Consider the following 20,773-nt stretch of genomic DNA (forward strand, 5'->3'; position numbering starts at 1 on the left):
TGTTTTCTAAATTTTTCCTCATACTGTCTTTCTGGAGTTGCCTTGCAAAGCCCATGGGCATCATTTGTGGCCATGAAAATGAGAACAGAGGAAAAAAATTCAGCTGCACTTATGGGGGGAGATGGGGATCGGAGCAGGCTTTCTTATTTTTTGACTTAGAGTGATGAAACTTGGCACACTGACTTGAAATAGCATCAAGCAGACAGCTACAAAGTTTCAGTGGTATCTTCAGTAGTTATTTTATCATTGTTTATTTGTTGGTCACATGTTGCTTGCTTGTGGAAAGCCTAGCATGACAGCAAAATGGGTTATACGTCTGTGAATGTTTTTAATAGTTACTAAGAAGTATGGTCTAAGTCAAGATTCTCTTAATTTCTTTTTTGATTTCTCTGCTCTTTTTCTAAACAACATAGTATGCACCTTCTCTGTATGTTTAGAATGTATCATGCTCCAATTATGTAATAAAAAATGGTGAGCCTAAACTGTAAATCTGAGACTGTCTTGACGTAAGGCACATTTCAGCAATTACAACAAAACAAATGGGATTAAAATCAATGCTCCCATTGCCATGTACCCGCCACAGTGGCTCAGTTGTTAGGGCGCTCAGCTACTGATCTGGAGTTCCCGGGTTCGAACCCGACCGCGGCGGCTGCGTTTTTATGCAGGCAAAACGCTAAGGCGCCGGTGTGCTGTGCGATGTCATTGCAGGTTAAAGATCCCCAGGTGGTAAAAATTATTCCGGAGCCCTCCACTACGGCACTTCTTTCTTCTTTCACCCCCTCCTTTATCCCTTCCCTTATGGCAATTCAGGCATCCCCTAATATATGAGACAGATACTGCGCCATTTCCTTTCCCCAAAAACCAGTTATTATTATTAATATTATTATTGCTGTGTTATGCTTTCCAAAAGCAAGGTGATAAGCTAAAAACAAACTTTCGAGAAAATAAGCCTGAAAGTTCTAAAATAGCACACACTGTCTATGTGTAGATGCTGACAAATATTTTTTTCAGTACAACATAGAAAGAGTGTTGTAGATACCAAAAAGTGTGCTTTTCAAAAATGACTTTTCTCGCGATTTTTGCGATCTGATCTCCACATCCCCCCTTAAATCTCCTTACGTGCGGAAACACGAAAGCTATGTGCTTTCCACCACCTGTACCATCTGTTGGGCCAGTGCCATACATTGCGAGGGGTGTTATCAGTGGGCGCCATGTGATGACGCTACGACTACATGCCAGGCACGGAGGAAATTTGTTACTTGCTTATTACTAGTATTCATTTAGGATTGATATGCTTTTCGGCATTCATTTTTTGTGCAAACAATTTGTCAGTGGAATGAGCTATTGCAAGAAATCGTTTCACTCTCATCAAACGAAGCATTGTAATGCACCCTGCGTGCTTGATATTGCTATGTCTGTTATTTGGTGTATCATGTTCATTGTACCTACAAGCGTTTTAGTGTTTACCCCCCCCCCCCCCCCCCCTCCCCCCCCTGCTGTAATGCCACGAAGGTGATGCAGGCAATACAGTGGTGCCAAACTTTGGAACCTCTTTTTGTAACCTTCTTTATAAACATAACATTTGCAATTCTCAGTAAACTTTGAAACTTCGAATCATCTTCAAGGTTAAAGAGTATTGCACTGCCTGTAATTAATATGGTCATAATTACTCTTGTAGGCTTCAGTATATCTCTTGAAGATTTGTTTTTAAGAACTGTGCATTCACTAGACGCTTCTTTATTCACCTTCAAACGTCGAAGCGTGGTGGCAGAGAGGAAGTGTCCTCCTCTCGCACGCCGGCGGCCCGGGTTTAATTCCTACCTAGGCCCAAATTTTCTTATAATTTTAATTATCATACAAGTTCGAACACTCTTGCCGACAGCCTTTGTCTACAACTTCGTCCACACCACTGCGGACAGCCTCTGTCTACAGCTTCCGTCCACACCCACGCTACTCATCAGCAAAGAAAGGCTTTCGCCTTAAAAGTACCTGCCTGCTCAAATGCTTAAGCACCATGATGGGAAGGGGATTCTTGTGTTAATCAGTGGAGTTGTAGGAGCGAACACAAAAATAGGCAGTTTGGGAGACAGATCTTTGCTGTATCACGGCCGCCCTCGAGGGGGGCATGTGCTCTTTCCTATGGCCTTCGCTCTCGCTGCGGAAGCAATGGGAGCCATTCTCCGGGAGTTGCGCCATCCGCCGCCGCTAGAGGCACGGCGACCCCACCGCTCGCTCCCCGCCTGCATCTGCGGCGGTGGGTGGCATTCACCTGGTTTCACACTGTAGCCCGCTGGTTCGTGGTGAGCGCAGCACCGAAATCATAGAAAACAAAATGCAGATGCTTAAGCTGCACATCCTCAACGCAGTCCACATATGCACAGATTCTTCTTCACAGACTTGCTCGGTGAAAACATTTAAAAGGAGGAATCACTCTCCCATTCCTCAGAACTATGTTGTGAATTTGGTTTTAAATCCAGAAAGACGAATACTCTGATAAATTCCTCTCATATGTCTCATGGTTTGTTATTAAATGACAAGTTAGGGCTAAAGGGAAGAGAATGAAAACTCTTAAGCAAAATTTTGGGCTCGTCCCATCAAAATGTACTAGTATATCGCGGAGAAAAGTCTCTATGAGCGTAAGTCGTAAATCTGATAGCGCCATTATTAGCTGGTGTTTTGAGATGACACTTGCAGAGTTGAAAGTCAGACTCACGGACACTAACGTTTAACTGCCCAATAAATTGATTGCTGGGAGATGCACACAGTACTTAATTATATTGCTTTTCACGCGTCCTGAATATACTTTTATCCTTATATTCGTCACAACTTCCTTAAAGGCCTGTATCGATAGCTCAAGGCCTGTATTGATAGCCGTCTCAGATTTCTGACATGGCAAATCATGGGTTGATTGCGCGGTCTTTGCATAACGCTTAAGGGGTGAAATATAAAGGGTTGACGGTCAGCACTGATGCGGGCAGAACTGGGTGCGAGTGGGCGTTCTCCTTCCGCATGAACAACGGTCGCAGTGGCAGAGCAGTGGGGCAGTGGCGACCCCACCGAGTTGTGGTGGGAGACAGAAACAGACCCCATTCCGAATGCCGTGAGTAGAGCCCGCCCCTCGAGACCGGCCATGGCTGTATACAGTCTTCGTGTCATTGCATTTTAAGACTGCTGTGCTGCTCTCACAAGACAACCACGCAGGCCTCGTAGCTTCTTCCACAGGATGTGGAAAGTTGACCTTGAGTAAGTTAGTAGTGTCTTGCAGTGGACTTGCTCTTCCAGTAGTTTGCTGCGGTTCTCCCCTTCCGGGGCAGGCCACACTCGCTGCCGTGCTGAGGCTGCAGCAGGTTTTGAGACAGGATTGCTGAGAGAATCCAAGGCTGGTTTTTCTGATTAAAAAACGCACTATAATAGTTGTGTAGAACTTGTTGCTATGTCTGGCATGGCATCTCACAAAATAATTGCGAGCTTGGAAATGTAGTAACTGAACAAGTGGAAAATGAAGATATGGCTGTGGATTAACCTCGGTGCTTGAAAGAATTGTACATCATTGATTGCCAATTCATCTCAAAATTTTCTGCCAGCAGTAGCATGCTTTTCGGGAATTTTGATAATTTTTAGCTGCCATAATAGTCACTTGCGATGTGCAGCGATGCGCCCCCGTCTGCCAGAGTTCCTGTTGATGGAAGTGAGGCAGCGGCAATGAGGGAGCTTGCACAAAGCCATCAAAGCTGCAGCACATGTGCAGTGCTTTCATGGTGGCCACCTTTTAATCTGTCCCACCTGTTGGAATTGGAAGCTGTTTTGAGCCATCAAGAGATAAAAAATGGAAGATATAAACAAAAGCCTCTCATGCAACCTGAGCCACTGCATCCTGTATAGCGCTCAGCATAGTTTCGCTTTCGCACTATCGGTTGTGTGTGCTTGTCTGGCATGGGAGTGGAACTGTGCTCGCAGCCACAACAAAAATCACAGTGGCGATGCACTCCAGAGGATCCAGCTTTGGCCGCCATGTGCTAAACACCTTGCAAGGTGTGTGGAGCCTATGCATTGCTCTCTGTGGTTAAAGGCCAACTGCAGTGTAATTCACAGGACAGGGTTAATTGGAGAGAGATGGGAGAGGCCTTGGTCCCCTAGTAGGCGAAGTCAGGCTGATGATGATGTTGGTGCAGTGCAATTTTACTTTGGCTAGAACGCCTTGTAATGTGCTGGGTATGTCCTAAAACTAATCATGAGGAAGTTCCACACCTGTTAGAAAGCTGGTGCTGTGTTTACAAGGTCTCAAAAATCTCTGTAGCAGACATGTGCACCTGGCGGTGTGTTGCGTAGTTAGGCAACTTACAGGATATGATGCACTAGGTACAGGTACCCTCAGGCGGGAACCGTTGGGAGTGAATGGATTACGGATGGCATGAAGAGAACAGCTGGAAGCTGTTAAAATGCACATTTCTGCATGCATCACTGGCAGCGCAGTGGTGATCAAGTTGCAGTTCATTTCTCCCAGCATCGGGCCAGTCAGATGAGCAGGACAATTCTGCGCACTGTGTGTTGGCAAATCTGGGGCCCTGTGGTAAAGTAGCGTGGCTTTTTGGGCTTGTTGGTACATAGTTCCAATACACTGTAGCGCAGCAAAAGACGAGGACACAAGAGACGAGAGACGAACACCACGAGAGCGAGGTAAAGCTTTGGTCAAATGGAGTGATTGTTTGCTGGTGGTTGCCATGCATGGGGCCGAAGACTGCGTAAGAGCTGTAAATCAAGACGTAGACAAAATGCACATCGATGGATATGGACAAGCGCTACTCTTGTGGACTGTAAGAGATGCTCCCTCAGCACTGTTTCTCAGGTTGGCATCCTCCTTGCTTAAAATTAATACTAGTCCAGAACAGATGTAGCTGCCTCCTAACCTGTACACACTCGCATTGCTCAAAAGCCATCGCTGCTCAAGTAGATGTGGCACAGCTACTCATGCTAAGCGACGCAAGGGACAGCAAAAAAGTAGAAGACAAATGCATGAGCAACCCTCACGAAGGAGATTGCATTTCTGGAAAAAAAATCAAAAAAGCACGTCGTGTGGTTGCTCACAGCACTAGATGAGGGGAAGAAAAAAAGAACACAGATGCTTGTGTTGTTGTTTTGCCTTCATCTGTGCTGTAAACTTCAGTTGATGTCTAGCTCTGTGCTGTACCTTGTTTTGCTTAGCACCAGTAACTATGTTGCAGCTATGAACCATGTACTGGCTAGCCCAGTCTTCTTTAGTTCTGCTCTGATACAAAGTTGGAATTTCTAGGAAAATCTCCTCAACTCTTGATGAAAGCCAACTAGTCATTGCACTGTCCCATAATGCAAGTGGTGTTAGGGGGTTCTTGTGGTATAGTGATGGAGACCAACCATGTAAACAGTGAACCCAGTGAAAATAGCATGTTTTATTAGTTTACTTTGACATTGCAGGCCATCAAACCTGAACAGAGTGTGATGCAGGCCCTGGAATCCTTGACCGATGCTCAGGTGAGCAGACAAACCTTGGAATCTGCCTTTTGAGGGCATTCCAGACCAGTAGATGCTTTGTGCGTACGTTTGATCTGCAATGGCAGCTTGAAACATTAATTTGTGCCTATGATGGAATAAGGTGTTGCTTTAAATGGGGCTTTCTCTTCCTGCTTCCATTATGTGATGAGGCACTGAAAGGTGGGCAGGAAGTTACAATGACATCATGGCAACAGTGGTCCAGCGAAGGGCACAGCAGGAAGTGGAGAGAGGGGGGGGGGGACGCAGTACTAACCCTCATGGCAGTGGTGGTGATTGATGTTTGCATACACAAATTGAAGCATCATTGCCTTGTTGCACTTTGGTGCACTAAGGCATGCAGGATCGCACTCAGCACTGAACAGTGCATATCTGATTCTGTGTGTTGATAGGGTCTCTCCTCATGGAGGTTTTGTGTGCGGGAGTGTCCTTTTACGCCACACGGTGCATGGGCCGGCAGAGGAAGTTTGGTCTTTAATGGGTCGAAACGAATCCCTGCTTTTGTTTCTATGGGTACATTTGTGTTGCATAATGATTTCCTCGATGCCATGAGCAGGCTTGTCACTGTTCACAGCTGATGGGTGCCGCCTCTGGTAGCCTAACACCATTGGGCAGCGTTGTCAAGTGCCGGCGGTGAAAGCCAGGTTGCTTAAGCTAGTGGAGAAGTTGTGTTGCAAAAAGTACATTCGAAAAAGCACATACAAGGTCAGGTGTTGCTGCTAAAGTTGTGAAGTACAAAAGTTTCAATCGGGCTAAAGTTTCTGGGGATTGGAAGGAGAGCTTGTTCAGTAGGTACCCTCATTAACAGAGCTGAAGGGGATGTGCAGTGGCCAGGGCTTGGAAACAGAAGAATTGTGTGCAATGTGGCGAGGACCCCAAGTGGTTGATGACATCACCGTCGGGGACGGCACCTACTAAGGAAGCTGCATCATGGCTGTTGTTCTTTTGGGGGCCAGTGCCTGAAAAAGCAGCCTGTGGCCTCTGTGGTGCAGGTGGAGAACTTCCTGTGTGGGCGTGCGCCTCTGCACCTAACAATGCGGCTGGGCGACCACGTCATGTTTGTCCAGCTCCAGCTGTGCCCACCACTGGAGACGCCGCCAGCCACGCCCACCTCACCCACTGCACCACCACCACCACCCACAGCAGAGGCGCCAACTTCTTCGGTCAGTCCCCCTGTGGCAGAGTAAAACTGCATTTATAGTGGCAGTGCATTTGGACCTATGTTGAAACGCCTTGCTGTAGAAGTGGTATGCCATGTGGGGTTAACCTTTTGCGGTCCCTTTGACAACTCAGCATGGCTAGTTGTAACAGGTGCTGAGTGATTACAATCAACACCCTCGTAAAGTCATCCCCGTGGAATGAAATAATGAAGGAGAAAATGCACAAGTTTTTTGTCTGCATGTTCACAAAGCACCGTTCTGTGCAATAAAGCTATTAGTTCTTTTTTCTAGATGCCCAGTACATGTGAAAATAAAGGTTTAACTCCATCTTGCATGACTTTCAAAAACTATTGCATGCTTACATAGTGAAATCGAGAGCTTTAGTGCGCTTCTCAGAGTCTTGGGAGCCATGCACAAAAAAGCTATCATCTACTGTCATTTGTTCCTAGCCGAAAGGATGAGTGATAGCAACTGCAGGAAAAGTGAAAGCCGAGAAAATAGTCTTAAAGTTTATTGTCTCGTTCGCCTTGCATGCAAATGTGGCATTGCAACCATTGGAACTTCTGATCTGATCTCTCCGCTTCGTGGTCATACTGTTACATGACGGCAAGCCGATGAAGAGAGAGGACTACATGACAGATGGCGATGGAATGATTTAATGGCAGTGGGCCTATCGCGAGTGCTCCGTGCCACGGCACTGCCCACCTTGTGGTCTTCTAGTCCGTGACACTACCTGGGGCTGCCAAGTGATCGTCCTGATCGTGCGAACTAGGAGAATGCAGTGACAATGAAACATAAGATATGGCGATGGTCATGGTAGAAGGTATGAACAGAGAAGAGAATATGAAGGGCTTGCCGTCATGATGAAAGAGATGAGTGGGTGAAGCCAGGTCCACGAAGACTGAGGAGCCGCCGGTCTGAGGAAGTCAATGCCAAGGCCTGTGGAAGCACCCACCAGCAGGAGTAGGGGACTGTGTTCTCATATGTGGGTGGGTAGTCAGTGGTATTTCTGGTCAGTAGCGGCGGTCTTGGTTCAGTGAGGTCGTAGGTCGTCAGTTCTCGTGTGTGGACGGCGGTCAGTGGGATCTCAGGTCAGTGGCAGCGGTCGTCGGGGCGTGGGGCGGGGCAGAGGAGAGCGGCGCCGTCGGAGCATATCTGACAGGCTGGGGAAGCGCTGGCAGGTGCGAAGCTACAAGCACTCCACAGAAGACCTCAGTGGACAGCAGGCTCCCGAGCTCGGGGACTGGGATGATGAAGGCACCCTGCACCTCTATCAAATGTTACATGACGGCAAGCCAATGAAGAGAGGACTACATGGCAGATGGCGATGGAATTATTTAATGGCAGTGGGCCTGGTGTGAGCGCTCCGTGCCACGCAACTGCCCACTTACTCGTCTTCTAGTCTGTGACAATACTATGATGATGATGCTCCATCATCGGAAACCTGCAGAATTAGCTATGCGTTGGGACCATCGGAAGCTGGATTCCCGCGTAATTTCAGATGACCACACATGAACAACATTTTCTAAATTTGTACTGCATGTATAGCTAGAATTTTTCACTACAAGACAGATTAACCCCACCAAAGTTTACGAACAAAAATTGAAATAGAAAATCTTGACCAAGTTGGCTGGTTTATTCGCCACGTCCCCCTTAAGACAGATTGTGGAACAGTTTGACACAGCTAATGAATTGTTATATCTGTGCGACGGCACAATCAAGACACTGAGCTGAGGCCAGTGTAAGTGCGGTTGACTTAAGTGCCAGCTTCATTTAGCCAGATGGATGCAGCGGATGTTAATGCTGTTCTACTGGACATGTAACCCAGTTTTGAAGCTTTGTGTATTGCGTTTGATGAGCAGGTGCCAGGCAGTGGAGGCGCGGTGATCGACCAGCTGCGCCACTTAGGCCAGGGCGTCTACTCGGGCAGCTTCTCGGGCACCCTGGGCCCCGAGCTGCAGGATGGCGAGGGCCGGCCACGGCGACACGTGGCCACCATCCTGCATATCCTGCGTGATCTGCTGGGCGCCAGCCAGGGGTGGCGGGGAGGGGGACCACCTACCCCGACCACTGGCACCATGACCTCGGCACGCCTGACCACTGCTCAGCTCCCCACTGGGGAGGGAAACCTGCCCGCTTCTTCGTCCTCGCCAGGTGATGACGTGTCGACACCGCCAGCGTCGCCGCGCCTTGACGACCTGCACCACCACCAGGAAGAGGAGCACCGGGTGCTCCGTGGGAAGCTGGACCAGATTCGAGCCACGCTGCGCGAGAGGCGGAGGGCGAGGCGGAGGGCCACACCCTACCCGACGCCCGGTGCCACCTCGCCACCTGGCGCGACGTCAGACGAGCCAGTCCTGGTGTGATGCGAGAGTCCAGTGGCGGAGAACACAGCAGTCTCAGTGTGGATACCACTGTCGTCCATGTCCATGAAATGTCTGACCAGCGGCAGTAAGAGACTTGCATGCTACTCGCCCCGTGATGGCATCAGTTTGTTTTGGCAGGATGTGGCATGATGCCTGTGCATGCACTTACTTGACTGGCCTCTGTAGCCCAAATGTTTCCACCACCAGTGCGCACTGATGAGCGTCACGTGGCCTCATGGGCAGAGAGCAAATTCTGCAGCACAGCCTAACGGCAGTTTGCAACCGTAGGGAACAAAAAATGTCTAGCAGCAACCAGGAGAGATATTTTGGTGCCGAGCCACCCTGCTTGACTGAAAGCTTGCCTGTGAGGGCTCGCGGCTGGGTGTCGTGACAGGAGCTCTTTGATCATACCAGTTGTGAAACTTCCCATGGGGCACATGTATTGAAATGCGGCACCATGATTGGGCCAAAACTCGAAGGCTAGCAGACGGTTGCAACATTTTGTGGGCTGTAATGTTAACCTTTCTACAAGTCACAATCTTCAAAATGGTTGGTAACTGCTGTAGTGTCTGGGAACAAAGTCAGTGAAGCAGACGCTATAGCAAAGACTAGTAAATTAAAAGCTAAAGCAGTCATGGCACTGCAGCGCTTCTCAAGTTGGTGACGGGTAGCAATGGGTTTTGTTTGCTTCTCCTGGCAGGGACCTCAGTCTAACCTCCATGAAATGGCCGCGGGGTATAGTTTGGTTTTAATGTGGGCTTTCGCAAATGGTGTGATCGAGAAGCTCTGATGACAGGATGATGCTGGAGAATATTTTGCATTTTGGCAACTGCAGTTGGTACCCTTAGCACCACGCATCAGCTGCTCTGGGTTCGCGGTGAGATTTGCACACGGCCCGATTATAGAAGCGGTACCATGTTTGTTGAACAAGTTTCACTTTATGCAGCCAAGAAATGCACAGATTCTTAAGGCATTGCATTCTTGCTGACCTGTCTAAGCTAATGACAACAGCTGTGCAAAATGTTTTCAGTTTACATCTCTGCTAATGTTTACTCAGTTGATGCGAGGTGTTGCTGCAGGCATGATCTGTGTGCTCGTGCAGATCCCAAGGGCAGTGTCGTTGAGGATTGGTTGTGCAAGCACATTGAACCAAAGTTCGCAGTACGAACAACTAGAGTTCTGAGGGTGTTTTTTTTCTTTGCAGACATCCTGCTTTAAGCACCACCAACCAGTGAGAGCTTTGTTTTTGTCTCAGTATTAGAGTTTTGTCTCCCTTTACATATTTTTGTCTACTTGGCTTTCACGCTTTGTCCATTTTGTCTTTTGTTCTTTTTTTTTTGCCACCTTCACACAAATGGATACCAGTTCAGAGTGCATTAGTCGAAATGTTTCCAGTCATGGTGACATCAAAGAACAAGTTTCTGCAGGAACGTATGCAGTCATGTAAAGTATTAGCATGCAAGTTGCTCTGCTAAGCTGAGCTGCGCCACAACTGCTTGATTCTCATCACCTGTAGGCTTTCGGTGTGGCACAAATGCTGCCAGTGTGAATGAGTACCATTTTGTGCTGTACAGGATTTGTCACCACTTAGGTTTTAGTCGGAATGGTGTTTAGCAAAATTGTGTTGATAGACTGCTAAAGACTGCACAATGTTGGTCATATAATGCCCAGGGGTTGCACCTACAGCCAGCTTGTTGCAGAACTTATTGGTCAGGCTTAACTGTTGCTGGGCCTTCTAATAATATCAAGCTTGTGATCAGGATTTCAGACCTCTTTGTGTGAATTTTTTTTGCTATGTGAAAGCAAGCAGCAGCAGTGACACTCGATATGGTGTTTCCTGCAGCAGCAGTGGCCTTGAATCCATGCAGCCTCTTTTGACACCGGTGAAGAACACTCAGTAGAAAGCCATGGGCAAATACCGAGGCCCTTAGTCAAGGGAATATTTGTTGTTGCAAAGTATTTTGTCTTTCCAGTGAATACTTGTATATTTTCTGGTCCTCTTCAGGTGTTCACTACGTTTTAACCAGGTATTGTTTTTAATAAGTTCACACAGAGCACAGCGCACTTGTGTTCTGTACATGGATGACACAGGGTGTCTCACACAACACGCACCAAGAGTAAAAGTATTTTTTGGAAGTTCAAAACTGAAGCAGTATTTTCAGTGGTCACATCAACCAAGCAGAACAATATTTGTTTTGTATTAACTGAATAACTAATATCAGGTTCTCAAATCTTGAAGGAACTCGAAAAGTTCGTTAAAAGCTGTCATTTGGGCAAAATGCTCGTGGCTGCTCATTGTCCTGGCTGCTTTATGATGGCTCGTTGTTGTCATACTTTGTTCTTTGCTTGCAGAAGTAAGCGTGCACAATGCAAAATCTTTTGCTGGAGTGCATATTTTGAGTATTTAGCAGTACATCTCGTGCAGTCCGAGGCTCGATAATTAATAATGAATGTTAGTATCCCGCACTTCTTCGTGATTTCACACATCTCATTCGCTGAAGTGCTGAAAAACAAAACTTGGTTCAGGAACAGTGGCTATTTCTGGTCTCCTGCGACAGTGTACAGCTTTCTGTCTCAAACATGGCGAAGGTGCAAATAGCATAAAAACTCTAGGACGAGAGCACTGACGAGCCCAAATTACCACTCTTCTGTTCGTAACTTTTCTTTTGTAATAGTTGTGCTGCTAACATCTATTAATTTTAGAGAAGGGAAGAATGCTTATGCTAGCAGTGCTGCATCAACCTCATAATGCATCATATCCCAATTTTCGTGCGTGTGCATACTGGTGGGCAGTCTTTTCGAAGCTGATTGGGTGATTGGAGTTTCTCAGAATAGAACCCCACGTTGAAATATAGTTCCTCCTAAGGTAGTGTTCTATTAGATCTACCATGTGCATTGGTGAAATTGAGGTATGATATGTAAAATATGCGATTACATTTGAAATTTCAAATAAATTGGCAATACGTATAAATACACATGCAAAAAAAATTTACTTTTTGATTTTCACAGTGTTGCTATTAGAAGAAGCACATTTAAATTTTTATAATGTTTAGCAGTTCCCATTCTCCTGACCCTGTGGTCTATCACAAGATCTCATGCTTGTTGCAATCTTCCTTAGTTTTTTTAGTTTCCAAGAATTTACCTTTAGCGACAAGCTTGCTCACTCACCCAAAAGCGAAATCTGAATAATGAGCGAAAACTCCATTGGGTCACAATTTATTTTTGCAATGATTTTGTGGTTGCTGACTTTGCCTGCGTCAGAAGCTTCTCTGTGTAAGCTTGCCCAAAGCAGGTGCCACTCTGGTGTCCTTTCACCATCAGCTGACTTTCTAGAGTTTTCTCAGAGACAGATGAGCGAAACTCCGAGTTTTGTTGACAGAGCTGAATATTCTCTCACATTCAGAGTTAGTGTGGGGAATGGCGAGTATGCCCAGCATAACCATCGAAATTCTGTGGAATCTGGGCGATCCGTCGACATCTCGAACGCTTCCCAATTGCGACCACTGCATGTCGCACCTTGGCTCATTCAGTATGTCTGCTGGAATCTGGTAAGCTTGCAAGTTGGCAAACTCCACTTCGAGTGCATCAATTGTTTCCTCTCTTGTTTCACCAATCTGCTCGGGCAGAATAGCAGGAAACGCCATAATAAAATGAAGTACACTGCTGAATGAAGCAGTTTCTAGTGCCTGCACTTGGGCAACTTCAGCCATCTTCAGGTTGACGTCTTCCAGCGGGAACTTGTGGCGAATATAATCACATGCTGCAGTGAAGTAGAGACGTACAGCCGAGAAGAACTGCTCGTTCTCATTTGAACTCAGCGTCTCAACTACAGAGTAGGTTGTGATGCCAATGACTGTCTTTATCATCTTTTTGATTCTCTAAAGCTCCATAGGGAAACTTCAGGAAATGAATGGCACCCCTTGAGAACACCTGGCCGCACAAATCGAGTCAAGGGATCCTCGACAAGGCGGTTCAAGAGGCCCCTGAGCACATGAATCTGAGGAGCCTGTGACTGAAGAAGGCAGTGTGTGTTCTCAAAAAGAGGTATAAAATTTTGGAGAAAGAGACAGCATGCCCTGCTTAGCTCCGATGACAAAAAAAAAAAACAGACAAAACAGGCGCTCTTCACGTGTCACGTGGCTGGCTTTTCCAGATTCCTCGCTATGAAGCTTGTTTATTTGCTTGTGGTGCAGAATGAACTCCTTTTATTTTTAGCGGAAGTTTATCGCAGTCGGTGCTTTTTTTTCCAACACCTGCAGCAGCCTTGGGAAGGCGTGCAGCAGTCTTTTGGGCCGTTGCAGGGTTCTTGGCGATTTGTAGAGAAGCCTTGGGAATTTGGTACGACTCCAAAAACAAGCTCTGCTTGTTGCACTTTTTTGTTTCATCCAATAAAAAGCTAAGAAGTGGTTTCCGCTCGTCTAGCAGCCTCTTTAAACACTTCCCCAAAAACGGTCAACATGTCGGCGAATGCTTCAACATCTTCCTGACGCCGATGTCATGCAATCTTTGAAACTCTTTCAGCTGATCTTTCCGCTTTGAGCTTTTCTCTAAGTACTAAAAAATGTCAACTAAGACCTCATCAACCTTTACAGGAAGACATGCAGCTCCTTTTTGGGCGGCCAAGTTGATGAGGTGGCATGGGCAACCAACCCTGATCAAAGCTGGTTGGGCCTCTCTCAATACAGTCGAAGCGCTCTTTTTCTTGACAATCATGACATGGGCATTGTCCGAATACAATGCCAACAGGTTTTAAAGAGGCAGACTTCGGGTCTTCATTTCTTCCAGAATTAGATTTCCAATCTTATGACCTGTCGCTTCCCCTTGGATTGTCCCGAGGCAAAGGAGGCGGCTTTTAACTCTACTCGTCTCTTTAACGAAGTATGTCACAACAATAGGGTAAAGCTACGTATCCCTATTGTTACTTCCGTCCGCAGCAATCGAAAATACCTGCTTTTTTTAGGGCATCCAGCAAAGGAGTCTCTGCGCTCGCAGCCATTTCACGAACAATTGCCGTCGTCTTCGTTCGTCCACAGGCATAGCGTTTGGCTTCTTCGCACTTGGGGAACATTTTCTGGAAAAGTAGTTCAGCGTGATCACTGACGCTTAGCAGGATGTTGTGTTCAACTAAAAACGCCGTGAAATGGCATTCTGCATGAATCACACCGAAGTCGCTGTCACTGCGTACAAAACTTGTCAGGCTTGGCTGGCTGTCCGCAGCTCGCACGTACCCTTGGTGCTTTTTCGAAGCGATGTGGACCTTGATGTCAGACTTGCCACCATGTGAAATGTTAACATCACAGGCACATGTGGTGCAAAATCCGAACTTCTCTCCTTTCTTAGATGGTACCAAGCATGGAAATTCTGACGTGTACGACTTCAAAAATACTTGGAAGTACTTTCGCAGCTTTGAGCCCGCCATTGCACCACGGAACCGCTACTGCTAAAACACCAGAGTCTCACTGCGTCGGATGCGGCCGCAGGTCACACAAAAACAGAGGCCAACATCCAAGTCGTCCAAACACGTGAACAGAGGTTTGCGGAGGCCTGACCAGCCTGACTACAGCCATTAGCCTGGCGGAGGCGGTAATTGAGTTCTGGATATGGATTCGTGTCCCCCCCCCCGAGTAGACTATAAAAGTCACTACGTTTGCAGCTGCTGACGCTGATATCACAAATATGTTGCCCTCTAGTGTTAATAGATGTACGTACTTTTTTTTCGAAAATAAAACATTTTCCGTAAGATTTCACGCAAGATTCGTAAAATCATGTGAGTAGTCAAAATTCGTACATTTTACGGAAAATTCGGAAGAGTTGGCAGGTATGTGATTAGTATAATTATGACCAGTGTGCCTCACTGCTACACAGGTAGAAGAATGCAGCCTGCTAGCACATGAAGAGTCATTTGGAAAAAGGGCTAATTTCTCTGTCTGTGAAAGTGCTCTTAAGATATAGCCTCGCTGTAAAGTGAAAGCTGATCAAGCAAGCATTGCTGATGTGCCGAGGAGAAAGAAATTGCTTCAAAAACTACTGTGCTGGTTTTCATTGGCAAGGAGCAGCATCTGTAGGCCCATTGTGGGTTTTTGGTCCACTCCAGGTTGACTACTGGAAGAGTGGTGCTGAGCGAGAAAGTTTGAACACAGCACTGCGCTACCCGTCAGCTCAAGTCTGATTTTCTTTGCCAGATAAATGTGTGAATTCTTGAATTCTTGCAAAAACTATGAATTCTCTGCTCATTCTTGCCACCACAGGAACAATCTACAAGAATATGCCAATATTCCTATACTCGTCTCTGGCAGTAGACTGCCCCTTTAACAAGTTGAGCAGCCTCTATGCTTGCAGAACATGCTAAGCAGCTCTCACTGCTTCATGACAGCGCTCGGCAAACTCTTTTTTTCGTGGAAGCATTAGATCAAACTTCGTACCAAGCTTCCTTCTCACTAAACACACTTATGCAATTTTACAAGGTGCATACCTCTTGTTACCCCCAACTACTGTTGTCCCGCCATAATAAATAGAGATAATAAGTGTAACACTTTTGTGTAGGAAATCTTTTTTTTTAGTGTAGGCATCACTGTTTTAACTGTTTTAAAATAGTTGATTTGATATACAGATGAATCTTTTACTGTCAATCTCTTTGCAGCTAGAATGACTATATTTGTACACTCCTCATGACTGGCCTTTCAGTGCCTCCTTGTGTGGCAGCAGTTATTTAACGCTGTTTCAAGACAAAAAGCAGTAGGTGCAATTCTTAATATGTGGCCCTCTGAGAGAGAAACCACCGCCCAGGAATTTGCAAGACCCGTTCTGATCCGTGTATCTCAATGCATACCACATTAGTCTTCACGCATTCCCAACAATTAGCAAGGTCATGGTGGAGTTGCAAAGATGCTTGGAATTTTTTTTTTTTTGCTGCTCACTTTTCAGAGCTCCAGCAAGAAACGAAAAAAACTTGGGGCCTTGTTAACCACATTTTCAAAGAAAGTTCGTTAGCATTTGGAAGCTGGCCCACCCCAAATATCCCAAAGGACCCTCCTCCCCCCAAATTTTGAAAGTAGGCCCACTCCAGATAATGGATGAAGGTGGATTAGTTGAATTTTGGTGGATTAATGGGGAAGAGTGAGTCTGGTTAGTATAATCCCATATGGAAATTCAATGGAAGGTGCTATAGCGTTCTAGTCCTTTGATTTTCAAATTTGGAGTTGCTGATGATGTCATGACCCTCTCAACCAATCGGGGAACCTTGTTATGGAAATTCGTGAAAGACATGAGAGCGCAAAAATGGCAACACGGACGAGTAAGGGAACAGGACGAGTGCTGCTCTACTCGTCCGTGTTGCCATTTTTGCGCTCTCATGTCTTTCACGAATACGCACCAACAAGCCCCGTTGCTAGTACTTATTGTTATGGAAAAACTGGATGGCTTTTGCAAGGAGACAGCCTAATTGCTATTGCATTAATAAAAGATCAACATGAATATTCTAGCAGTCTTGGCCACGTGGTGCAAGTCGTGGCTCCCAGTCTGAATGCACAGTGTCACTTCAGCATTGCGGGAAGCTTTCGGAGGTGTCATTGCAAGAAATGCAAAAAGTGGAATCTGGCTACTAGAGAGAGAGAGACTCTTTAATGAAGAAACAGAGAATTTAGCCGGCGTTTCAATATCGCTGGCATGCTACTACCACGAATGTCAGTTGTGTAAGACATGGCACTTGCCTTGTGTCTGGCATTAAGGCATTGCTGCAACCAGCACTCCAGTTGCCTTTTCCTTCCTTGGTTGTCACCTTGCTTTGCCTTACTAAGGAGCGGCATAGTCATCAGTATTATAGGTAAGTTCTCTAACGGGCTTTTGGGCTCTGTTCCATTTAGCCAATGTGATCCAGTATGCTTTGCACCACTTAGTGTTCCTCTCACTGACCCCCTTAGGATTCTTACTTCTTGGCTTGTGTTTCGTGAGACACCCTGGGCCAGATGCAGTGGCCTACAACACAGTGTCGAGCTGGAAACTGTTGAAGCTCTAGTTTTGGTTTGGGCTTGGTGGTCTGTTTGTAGAGAGGTGGGAGGCAGTGTGAAAAGACGAGGATGAACCTCAACTTCGCCTCTGTCTGCCTTTAGTGTTCGTCCTTGTCTTTTCCCTCTGCCTCCCATCTCTATGCTGTCGAAGCAGTGAGCTGTTCATCGAGTGTTCAACTGCAGCCTAGTATTTTTTACATCTTTGAATGGAGTGTTCTCAAGTATATTAAGTTAAGATGAAGAGATGTGGAATGAGTACAACACTGTATTTGCATACATTTTTTCCTCCTTCCTGGCTCCTGTAGGTGCCATTGAGAGCTGTCTTGTGTAAAGTTGAGTGCATATTTTCATTTGTAACACTTGCCTACCTCAGTATTTTTGTTAGTCAGCGTAGCTGCAGTGCTGTGCACAGATGGATGTTTTGGCAGGTGGTGCAATTGTGTTGCTGAAAGAACAATAACGAACCTTTTTTCACTGGTCGGCGTCTCTTATTTTTCAAAAGAGAACAAAACAGATGAAATTGCTTGGATGAGGACCTGGTTTTGCTGGGTGCTTGTTTGTGGCTAGTTCCGTGACCTTGGTGGACAGGTAAAAGCAACATGAAAGGGGTGCCAGTTGCACATCCTGTGGCTGTTCCAAATACTAGGGGCACGCCCTGTTGTGCTTTCATGACATCTGCTTTAGAAAGCGATGTGGCAACTATGCATGGTAGAGTGCTTGTTTGGTGCGTACCCCTCTTTTGAAATTGGGAGTCACTATTCGTGAAATCACCACTGTTCTGAAAATTAGAGGTGTGCATCACTGAACAGCCAGACACATCTGCATTGCCATGGGCTTGTGAGTTTCCATTCATACTGCTTCTGCCTGCACATTGGTGAAGCAAAAAATAACCAGGAGTGACCAAAAGTCTGTGGAGTGATGAGCATGGGAAATTTACAGCAGAAAACATGCTGGAGAGAGTTTAAACACTGATAAAATTAACATACCTGTCGAAAGACATGATGCATTTAACACCTGGGTTGTATCAATATGAGCTCACATGGCGAGATACATTGGTAACAGTACTGAAGTTTCACTGCAGAGCATAGCCTCATCTAGTTTTATGCAATTCTGTGTGCTGATGTATCTGTCCATAGTGTTTAGGCTGTGACCTTTGTTGTTGCTAGTCCCTCCAAATTGCACCATTTGTAAACTGCATGTTGAGCCAGTTTTCAGAAATTACCACAATATGTGTGGTAATTAATGCTTGAAGGCTAAGAGTTACTGCAGATGCACAGTCGATACCTTGAGAAGTGGATAGACTGACTCTGTCCATTAAAAGGAAACAAGGAACAGGAGCTACAGTTGTGTACAAAATAAAAGAAAAGCAAAACTGCACAGAAAGAGCTTTAGGAGGTACAATACGTGCACATATGTTTGTGACCTGAATTATTTGCGTTCATAGAAGTGGTTGCCATGACGGTACTCCAAAGAGAGCTTGCATGAGGCAGCCATGGGTGAATGATTGACAGTATCATACAAGGAGTATGGGCCGAAAAGAAAGGGGATTTTTGAAGCAGGCATAAAAGCATACTAAGTGGCGAATTTTGAGATCCTCTAGTGAACTGTTTTCTACGCCTGCTGCAGTTGCAGAATTACTAGAAGCAGGCAGAGTTAAGATTCGTGCTGTTGAAATGACAACCACCACCTCTTCATCAAAAGGTGGCCTTGAAAGCCCATTCACCCAAACTCTTGTTATAGGAGAGAGCTGGTTACTGACCCACTGGTATTGTTAGGTACTAAGTGGCTTTCTTCCAGTGCAGCGCCCAAGGCCTGTTGCACTTCAGAGAGCACTTCACAGTTTAGAAGCCCAGCTCAAATATCCAGGTTATAATCACTGCAGATGCCATCCTCCCCTACATATGCAGAGCAGTTATACTGTGCTTAAATTTCTTTGTACTTCTGGTGTATACACTCAGCATGTCTTAATGCTTGTTTGTCAGGTGGCACAAGTCGCTGGTTATGGCTCGAACATCAAAAGTAGTGCACTGACAATTCCTATAAAGACTACCATCACGTTATATTTGGGACGTACATGTTCAGGTGTTTCTTATGGTGGCTGTTGTGATAAGTGGAGTGTAATTGGTTTCCCATGAAAGGAAATAGCTGAAATGTGTGTCCCATTTCATTTGTGGTTACAGCTCTGCCTGAAGTTATCCCAGTGTCATGATTTCGTTTTTGGTTCACACATTGAAATAGCACTGTTATTGTGATGTCAAACCAATGCTTAATAAATGGTAGAGAGGGTAGGCAGTCATGATCATGTTAGTAGAATGGTGTACAGCCACTGTTCATGATCCCTGTCTGACATTTGTCTGCAGAGAGGCAGCACTGCCTGCGTGGTTGTATGCACAGTACTGGAGCGAAAAAGGAAATTCAGGAGGATATCAACAACGATTACATGCAAATGGCCTACGAATGTACAGCCTGTTTTTGTGCTTTGCGACAGTCGACCAGTATTTTATCTGTTCACGTTTTTGTCCTTTCTCACCGTGCACTCACGCGACGGTCTCCCATCATTATCTGAAGGTGTACTGATCGGAAATAAAGCCTGGTCAACAACCCTTCTTTTCCTGTGCCCGATTCTTTATTCAGAGAAAACCCACAGTGCCTGTATGGCATTGTGAGGGATACAAAAAAAATACTGGAAGATATTTGTCCTTGAGCTGTATGGGTGCACTTTGTAACTATGCTTCATGAAAATACATAGTGCGGTGGGTGCAAATATGAGGATGAAGCTTCTGTTTGATCGCGATAGATTGCGGGTGTTCTCTCAATGGAACCCAATCCAGTTCCTTACTCTCACTGCTTGTGCTAAGAAAGCAATTATAGAGTCAAAGGACAAATTGCATGGCAGCAGATTCGATATGTTCAAGCACGTGCACTCGAATATTGTAAACCGGATCCCACACAGGATGGGCATATTCCAAAATGCGCCTGACATATGTTTTATATGCCACCTCTCCAAACTCTTTGTGCAGACACTTTAAACTACACTGAAGAAAAAAATTGAGGGATCATCCTGTCTTTCTAGCTACATTAACATGCAGCAACTATGTACTGTACAATAAAAACACCTATATGTAGTTCGTTTCATATCATTTGTCTATTGGCGGAATACAAACATCACACTTCATTTTTACTTTTTCTGCATACTTTTACTTTCCTAGTGAAGCCTGCGTGCTTGTGTACTGCAGCCATATCAGCTGCGCAAGTTTCTTAGGTGGAGGCTTGCAAGCGTAACCAAGGCTGGTGGGGGAGGGAGGTGCCTGGCTACCTTCTGAGATAATGATCCAATTTTGTTGGAGTGGGGTGACGAGTAATATGGGAGGGGCGGCAGTCCGAGAGAATGCCGCAAGCAAGCTCTGTACGATCGAGGAACTCTATGCAGAGAGCTGCTACTCGTATCGAGTAAAAGTTGCCTCACGCCCAGTTCCAGATAGAGTTGTAGCTGTGCCTGATTGAAGAAGACTGCCCACGGGCATTGTTGCACAGCATGGGTTAATCGTTTATTATCGTATGGCACCACGAAACAGTTACACAGGTCAAAAGCGATAAGTTGAAACAACACAACAGGCAGCCATACTGGCCACACCGAATGGTGCGTGAAATCTCCGGAGCAAAGGTCGCTGGCAGCAATAGGATGGTTGCTGCCCTCTGCTATCCGAAGTCCTCG

The 20,773-nt window shown here is 45.9% G+C and overlaps 1 protein-coding gene across 1 annotated transcript in view; it reads left to right on the forward strand.

Moving 5' to 3' along the window:
• LOC144110566 (midnolin-A-like) overlaps positions 1–19,666 on the forward strand; it is a 30,420-nt gene extending 10,754 nt beyond the window's left edge. Inside the window, exons 3-5 of the mRNA XM_077643578.1 lie at positions 5,452–5,508; positions 6,519–6,689; positions 8,549–19,666. Coding sequence (XP_077499704.1) covers positions 5,452–5,508; positions 6,519–6,689; positions 8,549–9,052 — 732 coding nt within the window. The 3' untranslated portion in view covers positions 9,053–19,666. The remainder of the gene's footprint in view (positions 1–5,451; positions 5,509–6,518; positions 6,690–8,548) is intronic.
• Positions 19,667–20,773: the final 1,107 nt, after the last annotated feature.

Source organism: Amblyomma americanum, chromosome 11 (assembly GCF_052857255.1).
Source record: "Amblyomma americanum isolate KBUSLIRL-KWMA chromosome 11, ASM5285725v1, whole genome shotgun sequence".
In the NCBI taxonomy this organism is placed as follows: domain Eukaryota; kingdom Metazoa; phylum Arthropoda; class Arachnida; order Ixodida; family Ixodidae; genus Amblyomma; species Amblyomma americanum.